Source organism: Microcaecilia unicolor, chromosome 1, assembly GCF_901765095.1.
Source record: "Microcaecilia unicolor chromosome 1, aMicUni1.1, whole genome shotgun sequence".
Lineage (NCBI taxonomy): Eukaryota > Metazoa > Chordata > Amphibia > Gymnophiona > Siphonopidae > Microcaecilia > Microcaecilia unicolor.
Window position 1 is genome coordinate 712580463 of NC_044031.1, and position 19440 is coordinate 712599902.

At 44.0% G+C, this 19440-nt stretch overlaps 1 protein-coding gene across 2 annotated transcripts in view; it reads left to right on the forward strand.

Annotated features, from left to right (window-relative positions):
* The window catches only part of MYO5C (myosin VC), a 191596-nt gene that overhangs the window by 113060 nt on the left and 59096 nt on the right, over positions 1 to 19440 (forward strand). For both annotated transcript variants that reach the window (XM_030189295.1, XM_030189302.1), the window contains 6 exons: positions 2676 to 2822; positions 2908 to 3072; positions 5200 to 5293; positions 10541 to 10604; positions 15728 to 15908; positions 18794 to 18887. In XM_030189295.1, the coding sequence (XP_030045155.1) occupies positions 2676 to 2822; positions 2908 to 3072; positions 5200 to 5293; positions 10541 to 10604; positions 15728 to 15908; positions 18794 to 18887 (745 nt within the window). The remainder of the gene's footprint in view (positions 1 to 2675; positions 2823 to 2907; positions 3073 to 5199; positions 5294 to 10540; positions 10605 to 15727; positions 15909 to 18793; positions 18888 to 19440) is intronic.

Here is a 19440-nt window from a genome sequence, read left to right on the forward strand (position 1 = left end):
ACACCTTTTTGAGTAACACAGTCTATGCATTTCTCCATTTTACCAGCATTCTTCCTTACTTGCGCCATATGTGAGGCTTCACCTGAAATGCTCAGTTTATAAACATCATTATGCATAAAAGCTTCAGCATACACTTCATCATTTTTAGAGATTGTGCACTTACTGTTTTCAAAATGAATCACAAATCCCTTCTTATCTAATGTAGATACACTAAGCATATTGCAAACTGCTTGGGGAATATACAAGACATCACTTATAGGAATTTCTTTAACTTCATTAGACACTTTGCATTTTAAGAATCCAATACCTTTTGCTTGGATCTTAGCTGTCCCTGCATTTGCAGTTTTAAGAATACCTTCTTCTGGACACATTTCCTGAAAGAAATCCTTACAATTGGTTAAATGGCATGTGCTCCCTGAATCCAAAATCCAAGTACTTTCATTTGAATTATTATTTACCATAGTCAAAGATTTTTCTGCCATTAGAAAGCCCTTGTGTTTATCTTTGTCCTTCATACATTTCCTGGTTTGAAAATTCTTTAGTTCCATTGGCTTAGGTGAGCTAGAGGGAGTGTTTTGTGTTTCCTTACACCATTTAGATACATGTCCCTCCTTTCCACATGAGTAGCAAATCAGCTTGCCCTTGGGTGGAGTTTTCCCATAGCTCCGCCTTCCTCTGTTCTTTGCCAAGAAATTTGTTTCATTTCTCTCTGACTGACTTTGAGAACACATCTCCTCAGAATCATTTATTATGCATTCCTGCCTTAGTTTTGATGTTGCCTGTTCAAAAGATTGCCCTTCAATGGCCTCATTTACAGACCTAAAAACATCAAACTTCTTTGATAGTGAGGTAAAAAGAAATGCTCTTTTCAATGCATCACACATGGGAATTCCAGAAAGTTCTAGCTTTTGAAATGAAGACATAAGATGCATAATGTGATCATTACATTTACTTTTATCCCTTAATTTGGTTTCATTCAACTCTGCCAGCCAAATTGGTTGCTGCTTTGCATATGTAGTTGCATACATAGTTCTCAGTTTATATAAAATGTCCTTTGGTGTATCTTTTCCCTCCACTAATATGGCTTGTTTCTCTGAGAGAGCTTCCAAAAGCATGCACTTCACATAATAGTTTGCATTGTCCCATTCAGCCATATTTTCAGCTGTTCTGTCTTGGTCTAAGCATATATCTAATCTTTTTGCTCGAAGGAGACATATGAATCTTAATTCCCACTGCTGATAATTAAACTCAGTTAATTTAGGCACCTTGAGAGAATAGAACAATGGTGAATTTCTTCCCTCAGCCATTTTCTTAGCCTTCTGTCTGCTGTGTGGGGGGAGAGAGAGACAGACTGATTCTTTCCTTTAAAACTTAAGAGAAAAATGTGGCCTTTTTTTCTGCCTGGTAATATTTCTCTTCTTTTTCAATTCCTGAGCCTGGGCCCATAACCCTTTTGTTGGATTATTTGTAGTAAATAATTAGCAGATTTTAGTACACACAGCTTCAGCTTTAGAAATGTTAATTTCTTTCTTCATCTCTCTCTCATTCACCCCTGAATAATTCACTGCTGAGTCACTTTAAAGTTGAAGTAACAAAACATCTGTTTACTCACAGTTTGTAGTTAGATTATAATCAGACAGGCTTATATAGATATTACTATACATTTGTATTATCAGCTCCTTCCATGTGCTTAGATGGTAATGGATGCTCACACCACCATAGATCCTCTCAGGTTAGGAGAGATCATGAGCTCCATGTGCTCCATGTGCTGTGTGTGCTGTGTCTGACTCCCACAGGAAGTTGCATAGCTGTGTGACCTCTCTAAGTAATTCACATCAGAGGTCACAGAGTAATCACAGAGAAATAATAGGTGACAGGCAATGCATGTAAAAATACAATTACATTCCAACAATCCTGACCTGGACTCATACACTGTGCAACTTGCCTCTAGTGCTCCTGCCTTGCCTACTGTGTCACAGCCAACACAGAGGAGGCAGTGGGGGGGTGGGGGGGACATAAAAATTGCTCCCTGCTGTCTCCCATGTGCTCTGTATAGCTATACCGCTCGCACAGCCCTCAGGCTGGCCCTAGCCACGGAAACGGGGTTGTAGCCACAAAAAATTGGATAAGTACTGCTGTACTGCTTTTAAATGATTCCAAATCCAGCAGAGCAGATTCAGCCACTCTACTCTATAACTTCCATTTTTATGTTTAGGTTCCAAAGCATTTGAGAATTTATTCCAAAAAGTACAGTAATTGGCAGAACAGTTATTTTTATTGTTGTTTTTATGGGTGGGTATATGTATATTTGAGTATGTGTGTCTGTCTTCACCCACAAGATCAAACAATAATAACTGCAGATGTTTGCTGCCTACCTTTTAAAGTTTTTGCATTTCGTGGAGATCAGCCAATTCTTGTAGCTACTGACTTTGCTGTATCTGAAGTGGTTGATCTGGGACTCTGAGTCCATTTGGTAGAGAGAGTCCATTTAAATTTAAAAATGTAACCCTTTTTAGAACAAACCTGTACAAAGCAAGCTACAATCACAAAGTTATACATAAAACATACAATTCCAGCTAGTACAGTCATTAAAACCTAAGAGCTGAGTTTTGGGCAATTTCCTAAATTTCACATGAGTTTGAAACCTTTTTTTCTCTCTGGGTTTTGCTTTAAAGATGCTGGAGGAACACAAGGCTTTAATACTGCAGAAGTACGCCCGAGCATGGTTGGCTCGACGCAGATTTCAGAGCATTCGCCGCTTTGTGATACACATTCAACTTTCCTATAGGGTACAACGGTTGCAGAAGAAGGTTGAGGATCAGGTACTGCAATCTCAGATGGGAACATCTACAAGAAGCAGCAAGTTGTACTTGTGTTATTGAATTGTATTTATTTAATTCTTTACAGAATAAAGAAAATCATGGCTTACTGGAGAGACTCGCCTCTCTAGCGTCAACTCATGGCCATGATATGGACAAACTACACAAAGTTGAAGCAGAGCTTGAAAAAATTACTGCACAAAGAAAAGCACAAGAAGAAAAAGCGAAGAAGTATAAGGAGGATGCAGAGCAGGTTAATCTGTATTTTTAATGTACAGCGTAGTACCTGCTCTTCCATTTTGTTTTCTCTTCCTAGCAGCTGTTCCTTTTTCGGTTAGGTTGGGTGAAAAAAATGCCTAAATGGTAATGGTGGAGGGGAGGGCATGCAGGCAGTTGGGCTCTGAATGAGAGGGAGAATAACCACAGTTACAGACGCAAAACCTCTGCAGGTACAAGAACAATCTGAGTGAGCAGTTGGCTTCTCCACCTCCATTTATTAATCTCTGTGACCTCATTGCAACTTTCTTTAAGGGGTCCTTTTGCTAAGGTGCACTGAAAAATGGCCTGCGCTGGTGTAGACATGTGTATTGGACACGGGCAGGTCCATTTTTCAGCGCACCTGCAAAAAAGCCCTTTTGGGGGGGGGGGCCGAAAATGGACATGCGGCAAAATAAAAATTGGTGCATGTCCATTACCAACACCCATTGACTTAGCGGTAAGATCTCATGCATTAACCGGGTGGTAATTATCAACGTGTGTACACTTCTGATTACTGCCCGGTTAGCAACACATGCTGAAAAATTTGCGGCACGCGCGTAAAAAATGAAATTACCGCCCAGGCCACGTGGTAGCTGGGCAGTAGTTCCGAACTGGCGTGCGTTGGGTGCGCATAGGTGCCTACATGGCTTAGTAAAAGGACACCTAAATTAGTCACCTTATTTTCTCACTCCTCCTACTCTCTTACTTATCTATATGTTCCATCTTTGCTCATATCCTATGCTGTCTATTAAAATGTTCTACTACATATTGTGCTGACATTGAGGGGCATAATCGACCAGAAACGCCTATCTCCATGGGCGTTAATCTCCGAGAACGGGTCCGTGAAGGGGCGGAGTGAACCGTATTTTTTAAAAAAAATAGACGCCCATGCTTTATTCGCCAAGGTGTGAGCTGGGCGTTTTGCTTTTCACCGATAATGGAAAATGAAATCGCCCAGCTCAAAAACGAATAAATGCAAGGCATTTGTTCGTGGGAGGGGCCAGGATTCATAGTGCACTGGTCCCCCTCACATGCCAGGACACCAACCGGGCACCCTAGGGGGCACTTTTACAAAAACAAAAAAAAAGGTAAAAGAGCTCCCAGGTGCATAGCACCCTTCCCTTGGGTGTTGAGCCCCCCAAATCCCCCTCAAAACCCACTGCCCACAAGTCTACACCAGTACTATAGCCCTAAGCGGTGAAGGGGGGCACCTACATGTGGGTACAGGGGGTTTGGGGGGGTTGGACGACTAGTAGCATTAAGCAGCACAATTGTAACAGGTAGGGGGGGATGGGCCTGGGTCCACCTGCCTGACGTCCACTGCACCCCCTAACAACTGTTCCAGGGACCTGCATACTGCTGCTTGGGAGGAGGGTATGACATTTGAGGGTGAAAGTAAAAAGTTGTGAAACATCATTTGTTGTGGTGGGAGGGGGTTAGTGACCACTGGGGGAGTCAGGGGAGGTCATCCCCGACTCCCTCTGGGGGTCATCTGGTCATTTAGGGCACTTTTTGGGGCCTTATTCGTCAAAAAACAGGGTCCAGGAAAAGTGCCCTAAATTCTAGCTACAAACGCATCCATTATCGGCGAAGGGCGCCCATCTCTGTTCGGGTGATAACCACGCCCCAGTTCCGCCTTCACCACGCCTCCGACACTCCCCCGTCAACTTTGTCCGCATCCGCGACGGAGTGCAGTTGAAAGCGTCCAAAGTTCGGCTTTCGATTATGCCGCTTTATTTGTTTTTGTGAGAAGAACGCCCATCTCCCGATTTAGGTCGGAACTTGGGCGTTATTCTCGTTCGATTATAAGCTGGATTGTTACCTAGTATACTATGCCATACTTTGTATTGTTATTTGAATATTTTTACTGCTGTAATTGTCTATTGGTTATGCTTGATTTATTCTTACTGTACAATGCCTTGAGTGAATTGTTTCAAAATGGCAGTAAATAAATCGTAATAATAAATAAAATAATAAACTGGAGGGAGAACATGAAACTCCCACATTGGCCATCTATAGGCGTTTCTGGGCATAAATTGTTGGACACTTGTAAAACATTCCCCACTTTTTCACCGTGTGTTGTATTTTGAGCTTGTTGTGTTTTTTTTTTCCTTCAATGTAGAAAATGGCAAAACTTCAAGCAGAAAATTCAGAGCTGCAGAGACAGAAAGGTCAGCTAGAAAACCAGCTGCAAAACAAGACTCAGGAAATGAAAGGTGGGGTTGATCGGATGCATTTCAGCATTAGCCATGTCTTTCTTTAGCAGAACTCTTGGAAAAAGGGCTTCAATTTTCTTCTGAGTTATTACTCACCTGCTGTAAACATCTCTTAATAGTAAAGACCTAAGTCACTAAGATGCCCTGTTAAGGGTTAGTACCCTTTAGTTACATAAGTAGTTCCATACTGGGACAGACTGAAGGTCCATCAAGCCCAGCATCCTGTTTCCAACAGTGGCCAATCCAGGTCATAAGTAACATAACATAGTAAATGACGGCACCTGGCAAGATCCGTACATTTTATGCTGCTTATCTCAGAAATAAACAGTGGATTTTCACCAAGTCCATTTTAATAATAGCTTATGGACTTTTCTTATGGGAAGCTATCCAAACCTTTTTAAACCCCACTAAACTAACTGCTTTTACTACATTCTCTAGCAACGAATTCCAGAGTTTAGTTACACATTGAGGGGCCCTTTTACTAAGCCGCGTAAACATCTACGTGTGCCCAATGTACGCCAGTTTGGAGTTACCACCCGGCTACCATGTGGCTCTTGCGGTAATTTCATTTTTGGCACGTGTCCGATATGTGCGTCTGAAAAATAATTTTTATTTTCTGGTGCACATCTGCTACATGCACCAAGTGGCAATTTTGTGCGCTTAGGTCATTACTTCCCGGTTAACACGTGAGACCTTACCGCTAAGTCAGTGGCTGGTGGTAAGGTCTCAGACCCAAAATGGATGCGTGCCAATTTTTATTTTGCTGCATGTCCATTTTCAGTAAAAATTTTAAAAAGGCATTTTTTGCAGGCGCGCTGAAAAATGGATCTGCGCTCCCAAAACACGCGCCTACACTACTGCAGGCCATTTTTCAGTGCACCTTAGCAAAATGACCCCTGAGTGAAGAAATATTTTCTCCGATTTGTTTTAAATTTAGTGTTTTGTAGCTTCATTGTGTGCCCCCTATTAGTATTTTTGGAAAACAAGCGATTCACATCTAACTGTTCCACTCCACTCATTATTTTATAGACCTCTATCATATCTCCCCTCAGCCATCTTTTCTCCAAGCTGAAGAGCCCTAGCTGCTTTATCCTTTTCTCATAGGGAAGTCATCCCATCCCTTTGTTTGAGGTGTGGTCGCACCATGGAGCAATACAAAGGGCATTATATTGTCTTCATTTTTACTTTCCTTCCTTTCCTAATAATACCTAGCATTCTATTTGTTTTCTTAGCTGCCGCCGTATACTGAGCAGAGGGTTAGTGGAAGAGAACAAGCTACCACAAAACACATTAAAGCATTCTGTGATATTGTGCCTGTTAGCATTAATGAGTTTTTAAAAATATATATTTTTGGGAGGGGTTGTGTCATGGGCGGAGAGTGAGCATTCTGTGTTGTCTGGCTAGTGCTTTGATTCACATGTGCTATTTGCATAACCCAGAGTTAATGCTGGAATGCTTAGTGCCTCCTAAATAGGAGACGTGGAGGGGCATTTTCGAAAGGGACGTCCTTGCAAAACAGCAAAATGGGGAAACCCGTATTTTTGAAACCAACATGGATGGCTATCTTTCGTTTCGAAAATACCGTCAGGGACGTCCAAATCCTTAAATTTTGCCGTCCCTAGACATGGTTGTTTCTGATTTTCGGTGATTTTCGAAACCAAAGACGTCCATGTCAGAAACGACCAAATGCAAGCCATTTGGTCATGGGAGGAGCCAGCATTCGTAGTGCACTGGTCCCCCTGACATGCCAGGACACCAACCGGGCACCCTAGGGGGCACTGCAGTGGACTTCATAAATTGCTCCCAGGTACATAACTCCCTTACCTTGTGTGTTGAGCCCCCTCAAACCCCCCACTACCCATAACTGTACACCACTACCATAGCCCTTACTGGTGAAGGGGGCACCTAGATGTGGGTACAGTGGGTTTGTGGTGGGTTTTGGAGAGCTTGCTGTTTCCTCCACAAACATAATGGGTAGGGGGGGTGGGTTTGGGTCCTCCTGTCTGAAGTGCACTGCACCCATCTAAAACTGCTCCAGGGACCCTGCATACTGCTGTCACAGACCTGAGTATGACATCTAAGGCTGGTAGGACATATTTTGAAAGATGTTTTTTGAGGGTGGGAAGGGGGTTAGTGACCACTGGGGGAGTAACGGGAGGTCATCCCCGATTCTCTCCGGTGGTCATCTGGTCATTTCGGGCACCTTTTTGTGCATTAGTCATAATAAAAACAGGTCCGGGTGAAAACGTCCAAGTGTTCGTCAGAGACGTCCCTGGTTTTTTTCGATTATGGGTCAAGGACGTCCAAGTGTTAGGCACGCCCAAGTCCCGCCTTCGCTACGCCTCCGACACGCCCCATTGAACTTTGGCTGTCCTTGCCACAGAGTGCAGTTGGGGAAGTCCTAAATTGGGTTTCGATTATACCGATTTGGACGTCCATCTTCTGATTTATGTCGAAAGATGGGCGTCCTTCTCTTTCGAAAATGAGGCCAAATAAGTGCTCCCATGCTAGGGGTCCTTTTACTAAGCCGCGTAAGCGCCTACGCATGCCCACTGTGCGCCCAATGTGTGCCAATTCCGAGTTACTGCCCGCCTACTGCGTGATCCTTGCAGTAATTTCATTTTTGGTGTGCGTCCAATACGCATGTCTGAAAAATATATTTTATTTTCTGGCATGCATCAGCTACGCGCACCAAATGGCATTTGATGCACGTAGGTCATTACCGCCCGGTTGCCGCGTGAGACTTTACCGCTAGGTCAGTGGCAGTAAGGTCTCAGACCTAAAATGGACGCGTGGCAATTTTCATTTTGCCGCACATCCATTTTCGGCAAAAATTTTAAAACAGGCATTTTTTTTTTACAGGTGTGCTGAAAACTGATTCTGCGTGCACCCAAAACCCGCGCATACACTACCGCAAGCCATTTTTCAGCATACCATAGTAAAAGGACCCCTTAATTTTTTGCAGGTACTGCACACTAATGGGAGCATTAGCTCATGACCTTGAAAAAAAAACCCTAAAGCAGTGCCATGTTAAATCTGGGCTCAGCACACGGGAAAATCCCACATTAAAACATGTTAAGCCAGATTTTACCACACTTTAGTAAAAGGGCCCCTTAGACTTTTTTTTTTCCATATTGCATCTGTAGGGGAGAAAGCTTTGTGAACTGGGCCTAAAATGAACAATACTTTACTGAAAGTGTATTTAGCAGTTCATTTGAGCAAGGTGTTAGTAAATAGCTCATAATCAGGGCTTTTGATTTTTGGACTCTCTCCTCAAGGTGCCCCCTCCCCCAACTTCCCCTTCATTATCTCCTCAGACCCTTGCTGAATTCTTTCACGACAAGGTTCAAAAGATAAACCTTGAATTCTCTACCTCGCCACCTCTCCCTCCACTAGTCCGTTCCCCTCTCTCTCCTTCCCCTCATTCCTTTTCCTCATTTCCTGAAGTTACTATAGAGGAAACTACACTTCTCCTTTCTTCCTCAAAATGTACCACCTGTTCCTCTGATCCCATTTCCACCCACCTTCTTAATGCCATCTCACCTGCTCTTATTCCTTTTATCTGTCACATTCTCAACCTCTCACTTTCCACTGCGACTGTCCCTGCTGCCTTTAAACATGCTGTGGTCACACCTCTCCTTAAGAAGCCTTCACTTGACCCTACTTGTCCCTCTAATTACCGACCCATCTCCCTCCTTCCTTTTCTCTCCAAATTACTTGAGCGTGCTGTTCACCGCCGCTGCCTTGATTTTCTCTCCTCACATGCTATTCTTGATCCACTACAATCTGGTTTTCGCCCTCTCCACTCAACCGAAACTGCGCTTACTAAAGTCTCCAATGACCTATTACTGGCTAAATCCAGAGGCCAATATTCCATCCTCATTCTTCTTGATCTTTCCGCTGCTTTTGACACTGTCGATCACAGCATACTTCTCGATACCCTGTCCTCACTTGGAGTCCAGGGCTCTGTCCTTTCCTGGTTCTCTTCCTACCTCTCCTTCCGCACCTTTAGTGTTCACTCTGGTGGCTCCTCTTCTACTTCTATCCCTCTGCCTGTCGGCGTACCTCAGGGTTCTGTTCTTGGTCCCCTCCTCTTTTCTATCTACACTTCTTCCCTTGGTTCATTAACCTCATCCCATGGCTTTTCCTACCATCTCTATGCTGATGACTCCCAAATCTACCTTTCAACCCCTGATATCTCACCTTGCATCCAAACCAAAGTTTCAGCGTGCTTGTCTGACATTGCTGTGTGGATGTCTCAACGCCACCTGAAATTAAATATGACCAAAACCGAGCTTCTCATTTCCCCCCCCAAACCCACCTCCCCGCTCCCCCCGTTTTCTATTTCTGTTGATGGCTCTCTCATTCTCCCTGTCTCCTCAGCTCGAAACCTTGGGGTCATCTTTGACTCTTCTCTCTCCTTCTCTGCTCATATCCAGCAGATCGCCAAGACCTGTCGTTTCTTTCTTTACAACATCAGTAAAATCCGCCCCTTTCTTTCCGAGCACTCTACCAAAACCCTCATCCACACCCTTGTCACCTCTCGCGTAGACTACTGCAATCTGCTTCTTGCTGGCCTCCCACTTAGTCACCTCTTCCCTCTCCAATCGGTTCAAAACTCTGCTGCCTGTCTCATCTTCCACCAGGGTCGCTTTACTCATACTACCCCTCTCCTCAAGTCGCTTCACTGGCTCCCTATCCGTTTTCGCATCCTGTTCAAACTTCTACTAACCTATAAATGTACTCACTCTGCTGCTCCCCAGTATCTCTCCACACTCGTCCTTCCCTACACCCCTTCCCGTGCACTCCGCTCCATGGATAAATCCTTCTTATCTGTTCCCTTCTCCACTACTGCCAACTCCAGACTTCGCGCCTTCTGTCTCGCTGCACCCTATGCCTGGAATAAACTCCCTGAGCCCCTAAATCTTGCCCCATCCTTGGCCACCTTTAAATCTAGACTGAAAGCCCACCTCTTTAACATTGCTTTTGACTCATAACCACTTCTAACCACTTGCCTCAACCTACCCTCCTCTCCTCCTTCCTGTACACATTAATTGATTTGATTTGCTTACTTTATTTTTTGTCTATTAGATTGTAAGCTCTTTGAGCAGGGACTGTCTTTCTTCTATGTTTGTGCAGCGCTGCGTACGCCTTGTAGCACTATAGAAATGCTAAATAGTAGTAGTAGTAGTAGTAGTAGTAGTGGTCCTTGCTTCCTAATATTTAAGTATTCTTTTTACCCCACAGATAAAATGGATGACCTCACAAAACAACTATTTGCTGATGTTGAAAAGGAGGAGAGACAAAGAATGTACGCAGTTCTATCTTGTGGATTTGGGAAGACCCTACACCCCTTTCATAACTATGTTACTATACAGCCTCCCCTAAACCAAGGTTTAACCCAAATTCTTACCTTGCTTGAATGTAACTCACCTTCAGGGCTGCCGAGAGACACAGCTGGGCCAGGGATCAGAACCGGACTGCCGCTCCGCCTTTGTCCACTGCATAAGTCGGCATGTTTGAAAATATAAGTGGGATCAAATTAAAAATACTACTGAGCAATAAAGAACCACAATGTGGATTCAGCAGCTCATAGGTTTGTTTGCTTTGTTGTGTGATGACTGCTGTGCAGGGAAGGCAAAAGAGACTTATCTAATTGGCTTCAACTTTTTGACGTCATCCTGTCTCCTGTTTTCATCCAACTTCCTTGGTCTGTCCTGCTCATGTCAGGAGTCGGGACCTGGATGATTGCATTAACAGGATATAGCATAAATGCAATCACCCTGGTCCTGGGCTACACATAGGAGCAGGAGAGGACAGACCTGGAAGAAGTAGGCAGGAAGAAGCTTGCTGGCGCCCGATTCAGGTCCCCCCTTGGAGGCCAGGTCTGGGGAATTTTGCCCCCCACCCCCCTGCTCCCCCTCTCGGCTGCCCTGCTGACGGTGAGCTACTACTGAAAACAGGCTAAATATACAACAAAATATAAATACTACATCAGGTAATCTAAAAATATCTCAAGCCAACGCAAAAGATTAAAATGGGGTAGTTTTATAAAGCTTTCTCTGTATGTTTTACACACAGAAAAGGACTTTTATGGATCATGCATTTGATAATACCACCTTTCTGTGGTACAACCAAAGTGGTTTACCTATTATATGCAGGTACTTTTTCTGTCCCTAGTAGGCACACAATCTAATTTTTTATTTTTTTGTAACCTGGAGCAATGGAGGGTTAAGGGATCCGTTTACTAAGCTGCGTTAGGTATTAATGCAGCAAAGAATGGAGTACCGTGGGATGCACTCAGGCATCCTGCAATAACTTTGCAATCTGCAAGTGCTAAGCATGAGTTAATGCATTTTTTTTGAGGGGGTATGTCAGGGGCAGAGAGTGGGCATTCCTGTGCTGTTTGTTTAGTGCATGGATAAGGCAGGAGCCCTTACTGCCTACAAAATAGGTGACAAGTGCTCCCATGGTAATTTTTAAACATGGCCGTGTGCTAATGGCAACATTGGTGCATGGCCATTAATGCAAAAAATATAAAATTGTGGTGAGGGGGGTTGAGTTAACAGCTGCAGTAAAAATGGTTGTGTGCAGGAAAGACCCATGTAAGGGTGCACTAAGGCCACTTTTACCACAGCTTAGTAAAAGGACCCCTGAGTGACTTCTCCTGGTCTTCAGTCCATTGTACTAACCATAAGCTACTCATTCTCTCTCACATGCACAGTGGTTTGGGTAGAACAGAAGTGGTGTTGTAATGTACATGCATACTTTATAAAATAACTTTTATAGAGTACATGCACACATTTCCCTATTTGGAGCAGGTGTAAATTTGTATGTGAGCATATATGTGCTGTTGGAGCTTGCCAGGGAGCCTGTTTTATGAAGGCACATGGAGGGGCATAATCGAACGGGGTGTCCAAGTTTTCCTGATGGCGTCCTCGCAGGACGTCCCCGCGAAGGGGCAGGGAAACCCATATTATCGAAACAAGATGGGCGGCCATCTTTTGTTTCGATAATACGGTCGGGGACGCCGAAATCTCAACATTTAGGTCGACCTTAGAGATGGTCGTCCCCAGAGATGGTCGTCCCTGATTTTCGGCGATAATGGAAACCGAGTTCGCCCATCTCAGAAACGACCAAATCCAAGCCATTTGGTCGTGGGAGGAGCCAGCATTCATAGTGTACTGGTCCCCCTGACATACCAGGACACCAACTGGGCACCCTAGGGGGCACTGTAGTGGACTTCAGAAAAAGCTCCTATGTGCATAGCTCCCTTACCTTGTGTGCTGAGCCTCCCAAAACCCACTCCCCACAACTGTACTCCACTACCATAGCCCTTAGGGATGAAAGGGGGCACCTAGATGTGGGTACAGTGGGTTTGTGGTGGGTTTTGGAGGGCTCACATTTCCCACCACAAGTTTAACAGGTAGGGGGGGGATGGGTCTGGGTCTGCCTGCCTGAAGTGCACTGCAGCACCCACTAAAACTGCTCCAGGGACCTGCATACTGCTGTCATGGAGCTGGGTATGATATTTGAGGCTGGCATAGAGGCTGGAAAAAATATTATTATTTTTTTTTAGGGTAGGAGGGGGTTAGTGACCACTGGGGGGGGTAGGGGGAGGTCATCCCCGATTCCCTCCGGTGGTCATCTGGTCATTTAGGGCACATTTTTGTGGCTTGGTCATAAAAAAAGGACCAAGTAAAGTAGGCCAAGTGTTCGTCAGGGACGCCCTTCTTTTTTCCATTATCGGCCGAGGACGCCCATGTGTTAAGCACGCCCCAGTCCCGCCTTCGCTATGCTTCCGACATGCCCCCATGAACTTTGGTTGTCCCCGCGACGGAAAGCAGTTGACGCCCAAAATCAGTTTTCAGTTATGCCGATTTGGGCGACCATGGGAGAAGGACGCCCATGTCCCGATTTGTGTCAAAAGATGGGCGCCCTTCTCTTTCGAAAATAAGCCTGATAAGCACCTTTCTGGACTTCTTACAAAGAAGCCCTGTTCTAAAATTATACCCCCATTATCTTTTCAATGATTCACAAAGTACTATGATAGTACTACAATAATTATACAAAAATCATGTTGAAATTGTTTTGTATTTTTGATGTTTGGGGGTCCTTTTACTAAGGTGCGCTGAAAAATGGCCTGCGGTAGTGTAGACGCGTGTTTTGGGCGCGCACAGAATTATTTATCTGTGCACCTGTAAAAAATGCCTTTTTAAAATTTTTGTCAAAAATGGATGTGCGTCAAAATGAAAATTGCCACAAGTCCATTTTGGGTCTGAGACCTTGCCTACAGCCATTGACTTAGCGGTAAGGTCTAACACAGTAGAATTAACTATTACCACCCAGGAAAATAAAAATTATTTTCCAGCGTGCGTAGCGGGCGCGCATCAAAAATGAAATTACCACAAGAGCCACATGGAAACCAGGTGGTAACTCAAAATTGATGCATGTTGGGTGCACGTAGGAGCCTATGCGGCTTAGTAAAAGGGCCCCTTGGTGTGCAGCAGGAAAATCCTCCTAACCCCTTCTTAATTAAGAGAAAATCACTGGATACAGTAATAGTTGGGAAGGACCTGAGGGGGATCGTTACTACAAACAAACACTGCCATCTCTAAGGGGTGCCAGTCAGGCAACAAATAGTCTTGAGCAATGGGTGGTGAGGAAATAGAGATCTCTGTGTGCACAAAAGAAGCTTAATAACATGGAGGGTTTATCATCATGTGCACATAGCCTTTTCCCTTAATTTTATAGCTCTTGGCTCTAAGTATTAATTTACTGTAGAGAGACACGAGAGGGGATTGAATCACTTGAAGAACTGGCAAAGACTTCAGAACCTTTTAACCCCTTCCACTTAGGTCATTGGATCAAGCCCAGATCAATAGGGAACATGGTCACCATCTGAAAGCTACGAGTTGGTGGTCTGTTTGATTTGAATATCACTCACAGCCACCATTGCAGTTGGGTACTATTTGGCATTGTTTTTGACTGACGACAACACAAGCATGGGAACATTGAATTACTCCCTCACACATAAACGTGGTTCTGTGAAACATCCACTTCCATGCTCTACCTCAGTGGTGGGCAAACTTTTGAGCCTGATGGTCACATTACTAGTAGCCCTACCCAAGGCAAATATCATTTCCAGCCCATGGATGCCACTTCTCAGAGAAAGGAAGATGATCGATCCATTGCAGATAGGAGCCCATCCAGCTCATTTTCGAAAGTGATCGCTGGCCATCTTCCGACACAAATCGGGAGATGGCCGGCGATCTCCTGAAACCGGCCAAATCGGTATAATTGAAAGCCAATTTTGGCCGGCGCCAACTGCTTTCCGTCGCGGAGCCGGCGAAACATCAAGGGGGCATGTTGGTAGGGTAGTGAAGGCAGGACGGGGGCAGGACAGGGACGTGCTCATGAGATGGCCGGCTTCGCCTGATAATGGAAAAAAAAAGCCAGGCTTGATGAAGATTTCGCCAGCTTTACTTGGTCCCTTTTTTTTCAAGACCAAGCTTCAAAAAGGAGCCCCAACTGACCAAATGACCACCGGAGGGAATCGGGGATGACCTCCCCTTACTCCCCCAGTGGCCACCAACCCCCTCCTACTCCCCCCAAAAACTTTTTTGCCAGCCTCAAATGTCATACCCAGCTCCCTGATAGCAGTATGCAAGTCCCTGGAGCAGTTTTTAGTGGGTGCAGTGCACTTCAGACAGGTGGACCCAGGCCCATGCCCCCCTTCACCCCTTAGGGCTATGGTAATGGTGTAGAGTTGTGGGGAGTGGGTTTTGGGGGGCTAAACAACCAAGGGAGGGGAGCTATGCACCTGGGAGCTATTTTTAATTTTTAGAAGTGCCCCCTAGGGTGCCCGGTTGGTGTCCTGGCATGTGAGGGGGGCCAGTGCACTACAAGTGCTGGCTCCTCCCACAACCAAATGCCTTGGATTTGGCCGGGTTTGAGATCGCCGGCATTATTTTCCATTATGGCCGAAAACCGATGCCGGCCATTTCAAACCAGGCAAGCTCTGACATTTGACCGGGCCCAACCGTATTAGCGAAAAAAAAGATGGCTGGCCATCTTTTTTGAAAATACGGTTGGCTCCACCCACTTACAGCGCTGGCCCTGGAGATGGCCGCCCATAGAGATGGCCGGCGCCGTTCGATTATGCCCCTCTATGTCACTCACTTGGGCCAGGCAAAAGGCTCCTGTGATCCAGTTATGAACCACAGACTTTGTCCAAGCTTGCTCTAACAGTGCTGTGTCAAAATAGTTATTTTTTTTTTCAGGGCAGGCAATCTGGTAACTTTCCCAAGCATTAAAATCACTAGAAAGTTAAAATCAATACATATGTGCAAAAAGCAAGCAGCAAAGAAATAGAAAAAAAAATCATGCATGCATTCCCTTATTGTATTCAGTGCTCTTTTTAATTCACTGCAGCTTACTAGAGAAGCGTTTTGAAATAGAGAAACAAGATTATGAAAAACAAGCTGAGTCATTGAAACAAGAGACTAAATCTGTAAAGTCTGAGAACATTCATCTCCAGCACCAGCTTGAAGAGGAGCATCTTGCCAGTGATGGTTTAAAGCTGGAAGTGGCTCAGCTTACGAAACAGGCCAAGGTATGGAATGGAATCAACTCCTGGTGCTGTGGCATAGTTGAAAACTATAGGCTGGGAGGGACATCGCAGGATCTTCATATCACTTGGATAGTTTAGTGAATGTCAGTTTAAATCTCTAGTTATAATCCTTTAAGAGGGTCATTTTTACACTATCCACTTGCTGCAAAGTTCGTGTGGATATATTTCACCCAGGGATTATGCAGCATGCTTCAAAGGGAAGTGCATATATACTATCCCTTTGAAAATTGCCAACGTAGCTTATCTTCTCTGCATGCAGCTAAAACCCAGATTGTGGAAGCCAATTTTCAGTCAGTTATTTCAGTAGGGTAGAGACATTATTTACACATACAAATGGCTTTCCCTCCAATATTCATCACTATTTAACAGTTTAGGGATGACTCCTGGCTGGTTAACTAGCTCTTAACTGGCTATCCACGAATATTCAGCAGAAGATAGCTGGTTATCTCCAACTGAATATTCCCAGCCAGCACTTATCGGCTAACTGGTTATTTCGTACAATATAACAGGCTATCCGCTAATATTCAGCACATCACCGGCTAATTTTGGCGGCCAAATCAAGCTACCAAAATAGCAGGTCTACCTTTGACCAGATTAAAACTAACTGACCCGCACTGAATATTGGCTTGGTTAGTTAAGTTTGAACCAGCCCCCCCCCCCCCCCCAAAAAAAAAAAAAACGGATATTCGATGCCGGTCACCGGAAATGGCCCAGCATTGAATATCTGATCTCACCGCTGACCACGCAAAAGTTAGCTGGGTTGCCTCCCGTGGTCTGAATATTGGCCCCCTTTGAAATTTTCCCTCTGTGAGGATAATTTTATAAGGTAACTTTTTCCGATGTTTGTGGCTTGTTATAAAATTATGATCAGCATAAAAGTACATGGACTTGCATGATGTGTACTTTGCTGGTAGGCAGGTACAGGGATGGAGTTTGGACAGAGCTCGCAAGTTAAGTGCACAGATTATAAAGGCACGTACTTGTGAACTGTATTTATTTAACAAAATTTATAGTTGACACATCGTAATATCTGAGCGGGTTACAATTAAACAAACATAATCATGCATCACCAACATTGTTAAAACAAATAGACTTTACAACTGTATAAAATTCTAAAATAATAAAAAGATAAAAATTAAAATGCAAACTAGTTGTACAAATGAAAAATGCAATCATTGCTGTAACTGCATTTAGCTAGCACAAAACAATCAAAACAGTCTAAACGCCCTGCTACCCAGAAAAAGAGCCTTACCAAACAACAAAGTCTTCAACTGCTTCCTAAACAAAGGCAAGGAAGAATATTGATGCAAAGACAGGGCCAACAACAGAGAAAATACAAGAACTTTGCACCTGCTCTCAAGCTGGTGTAACTGTCCATGCTTGCTTTCAAGTATGATTTCTGCCACTTACACTAGTGCTCTATAAAGACTAATAGGCACCTATGTGTGTTTTTAAAACAGTGCCAAAGTAGGCATCTACTCTTATAAAATTACCCTTGACGTGAATACATCTTCCTGCTCTCTTTCTCTGTTATTATGTTTCTAATTTATTCTGCACAGTGTCAGGATCTCTCGCTGTATCCTCACCACTCCTTCACAGTCTCTTCCTTCTCAGCATCGCACACCATCCACGCCCAGGGTTAAAGGTCTGCAATCAGTGTCTCAAGAAAACAGGAGATTCACTAGAAGTGCTTTATTATCTCCTTAATACATCTATTCTTCTTAGTCTTCCCAGACCTTCCCCTCTACCCGGTATAGTCCAACTTTTAAACACAGTTCAATTTAGCACTGCTTTTCAACACAGTTCAATTCAACAGCAATATGGTCTAAATCACTTTCTCACTCTTAGACCTAATGACCCACCTCCCTCATTTGTCAGCACAAATCCTCCAGACATCCACCCACTGGGTCAATCCACCAAGTCTTCATTCACTCTCTCATGTTCAGATCATAACTCACTTTAGGAGCCCTCCACCAGTACTTTCATTTCCTCCTCATTCTCTCCTTCTTCCACCTCCTCCAGTTCCATTCTCTCCTCCCCTTCCTCTTGATCTAGGGGCTCCTCCCCTCCCACATCTGACTTCATTTCCAAATCAACCACCTGCTCCTCCCTTTCTTGCATAGAATCCTCTCCCTTCACCTGTTCCCTCTGCTGTTGCTGCACTGCCTTCTGGGCCTTGTAGTTTCTTAGTTCCTGGTTGCTCTGATGTTGCTCTGCCTTCTGGGCTTTGTAGTTTCTTTGCTCCTCACAACAGTCACTTGACCTCTTCACTGTCCCATGCACTAACCAGCCTATAGTCCTCTCCCCTGTTTGTATCTTTACTGTGGAATAAATTTCCCCTAAAGGTCCAAAACACTCCCTCAGGCTAATCTTCCAACCCAAGCTTAAAACCCACTATTTCAAAATGGACCTTTCCAAAGGGGGCCCCAAACTCACTCCTCAAGGGCTGCAGTCCAGTTTGGTTTTCACAGTGAATTTGCATGGGATCTGTTGGCTTACTGCCTCTATTGTAGGCAAATCGCTATCGTGAATTGTCAATAATGCAGATGAAATGTTGTTTTACCCTTGGATTTCATTTCCTCGCAGGTGAATGGAGAGCAGGGTCAAACTTGGTGTGGTTTGAAAATAGGGGGAAAAAATAGATGTTGCTCCTCTCAGTCACTTAGAATAAACTGGAATATGGGATATTGATGTAAGCGAAATGTAATTGTGTGTTTTCCTTATGTGCCATGTTACTCATAATTTCAGATATTTAATACTGAAGTATCTGTGAAGTGTACAGTAGCCACAGTTAGAAAAATAAAGGAGTTGGATTGGGGACAGTACGACATTTTAATATAACCTTTTCGGAACTATTTCCTCACCAGACAATACCTAGTTTGCAGAAAGAAATTGTTCTTCTGGAGACACAGAAGCTGGACATGGAAAAACAAGTCCAGTTACAGAAGCGTGAAATGAGAGGTAATTAAAACTCTTTAATCCCAAGCATAGTCAAGGAGGGGCTCCTTCATATCCTAAGTCTTGAGGAATTCATATTGAGGCTTATTTTCAAAGCACTTAGCCTCCCAAAGTTCCATAGAAACCTATGGAACTTAGCCTCCCAAAGTGCTTTGAAAATATGCCTCATTGTCTACCTGTCATAATGAGACCAATTTTAAAAAGCATTTCCTCAGGTAAAAAAAAAAGTGTTTTATGCAAAGGACCAGACATAAAACTGGCCTGTGCATAATTTTATCTTGGCTTATTAGAATCACTCAGGTGTCGGAGATGAAGAGGGGGTTAGCATTTAGGTGCATAAATTAACCTGGAATATTTATGTATGCCAAAGAGCAGGTGTAAATATTATCCCTTTAATTCTGTACAAGTTGCCAAAAATTGCACGTGCAGTTTAATTGACTAACGAGTTAATTAGCACCAATAATTGGCTTTTTAACATGCAATATTGCTACTAGATTTAATTGGTATTTACATGCGATCTGAAAAAGGAGTGCAGAAATGAGAGGTCATGGGCTGA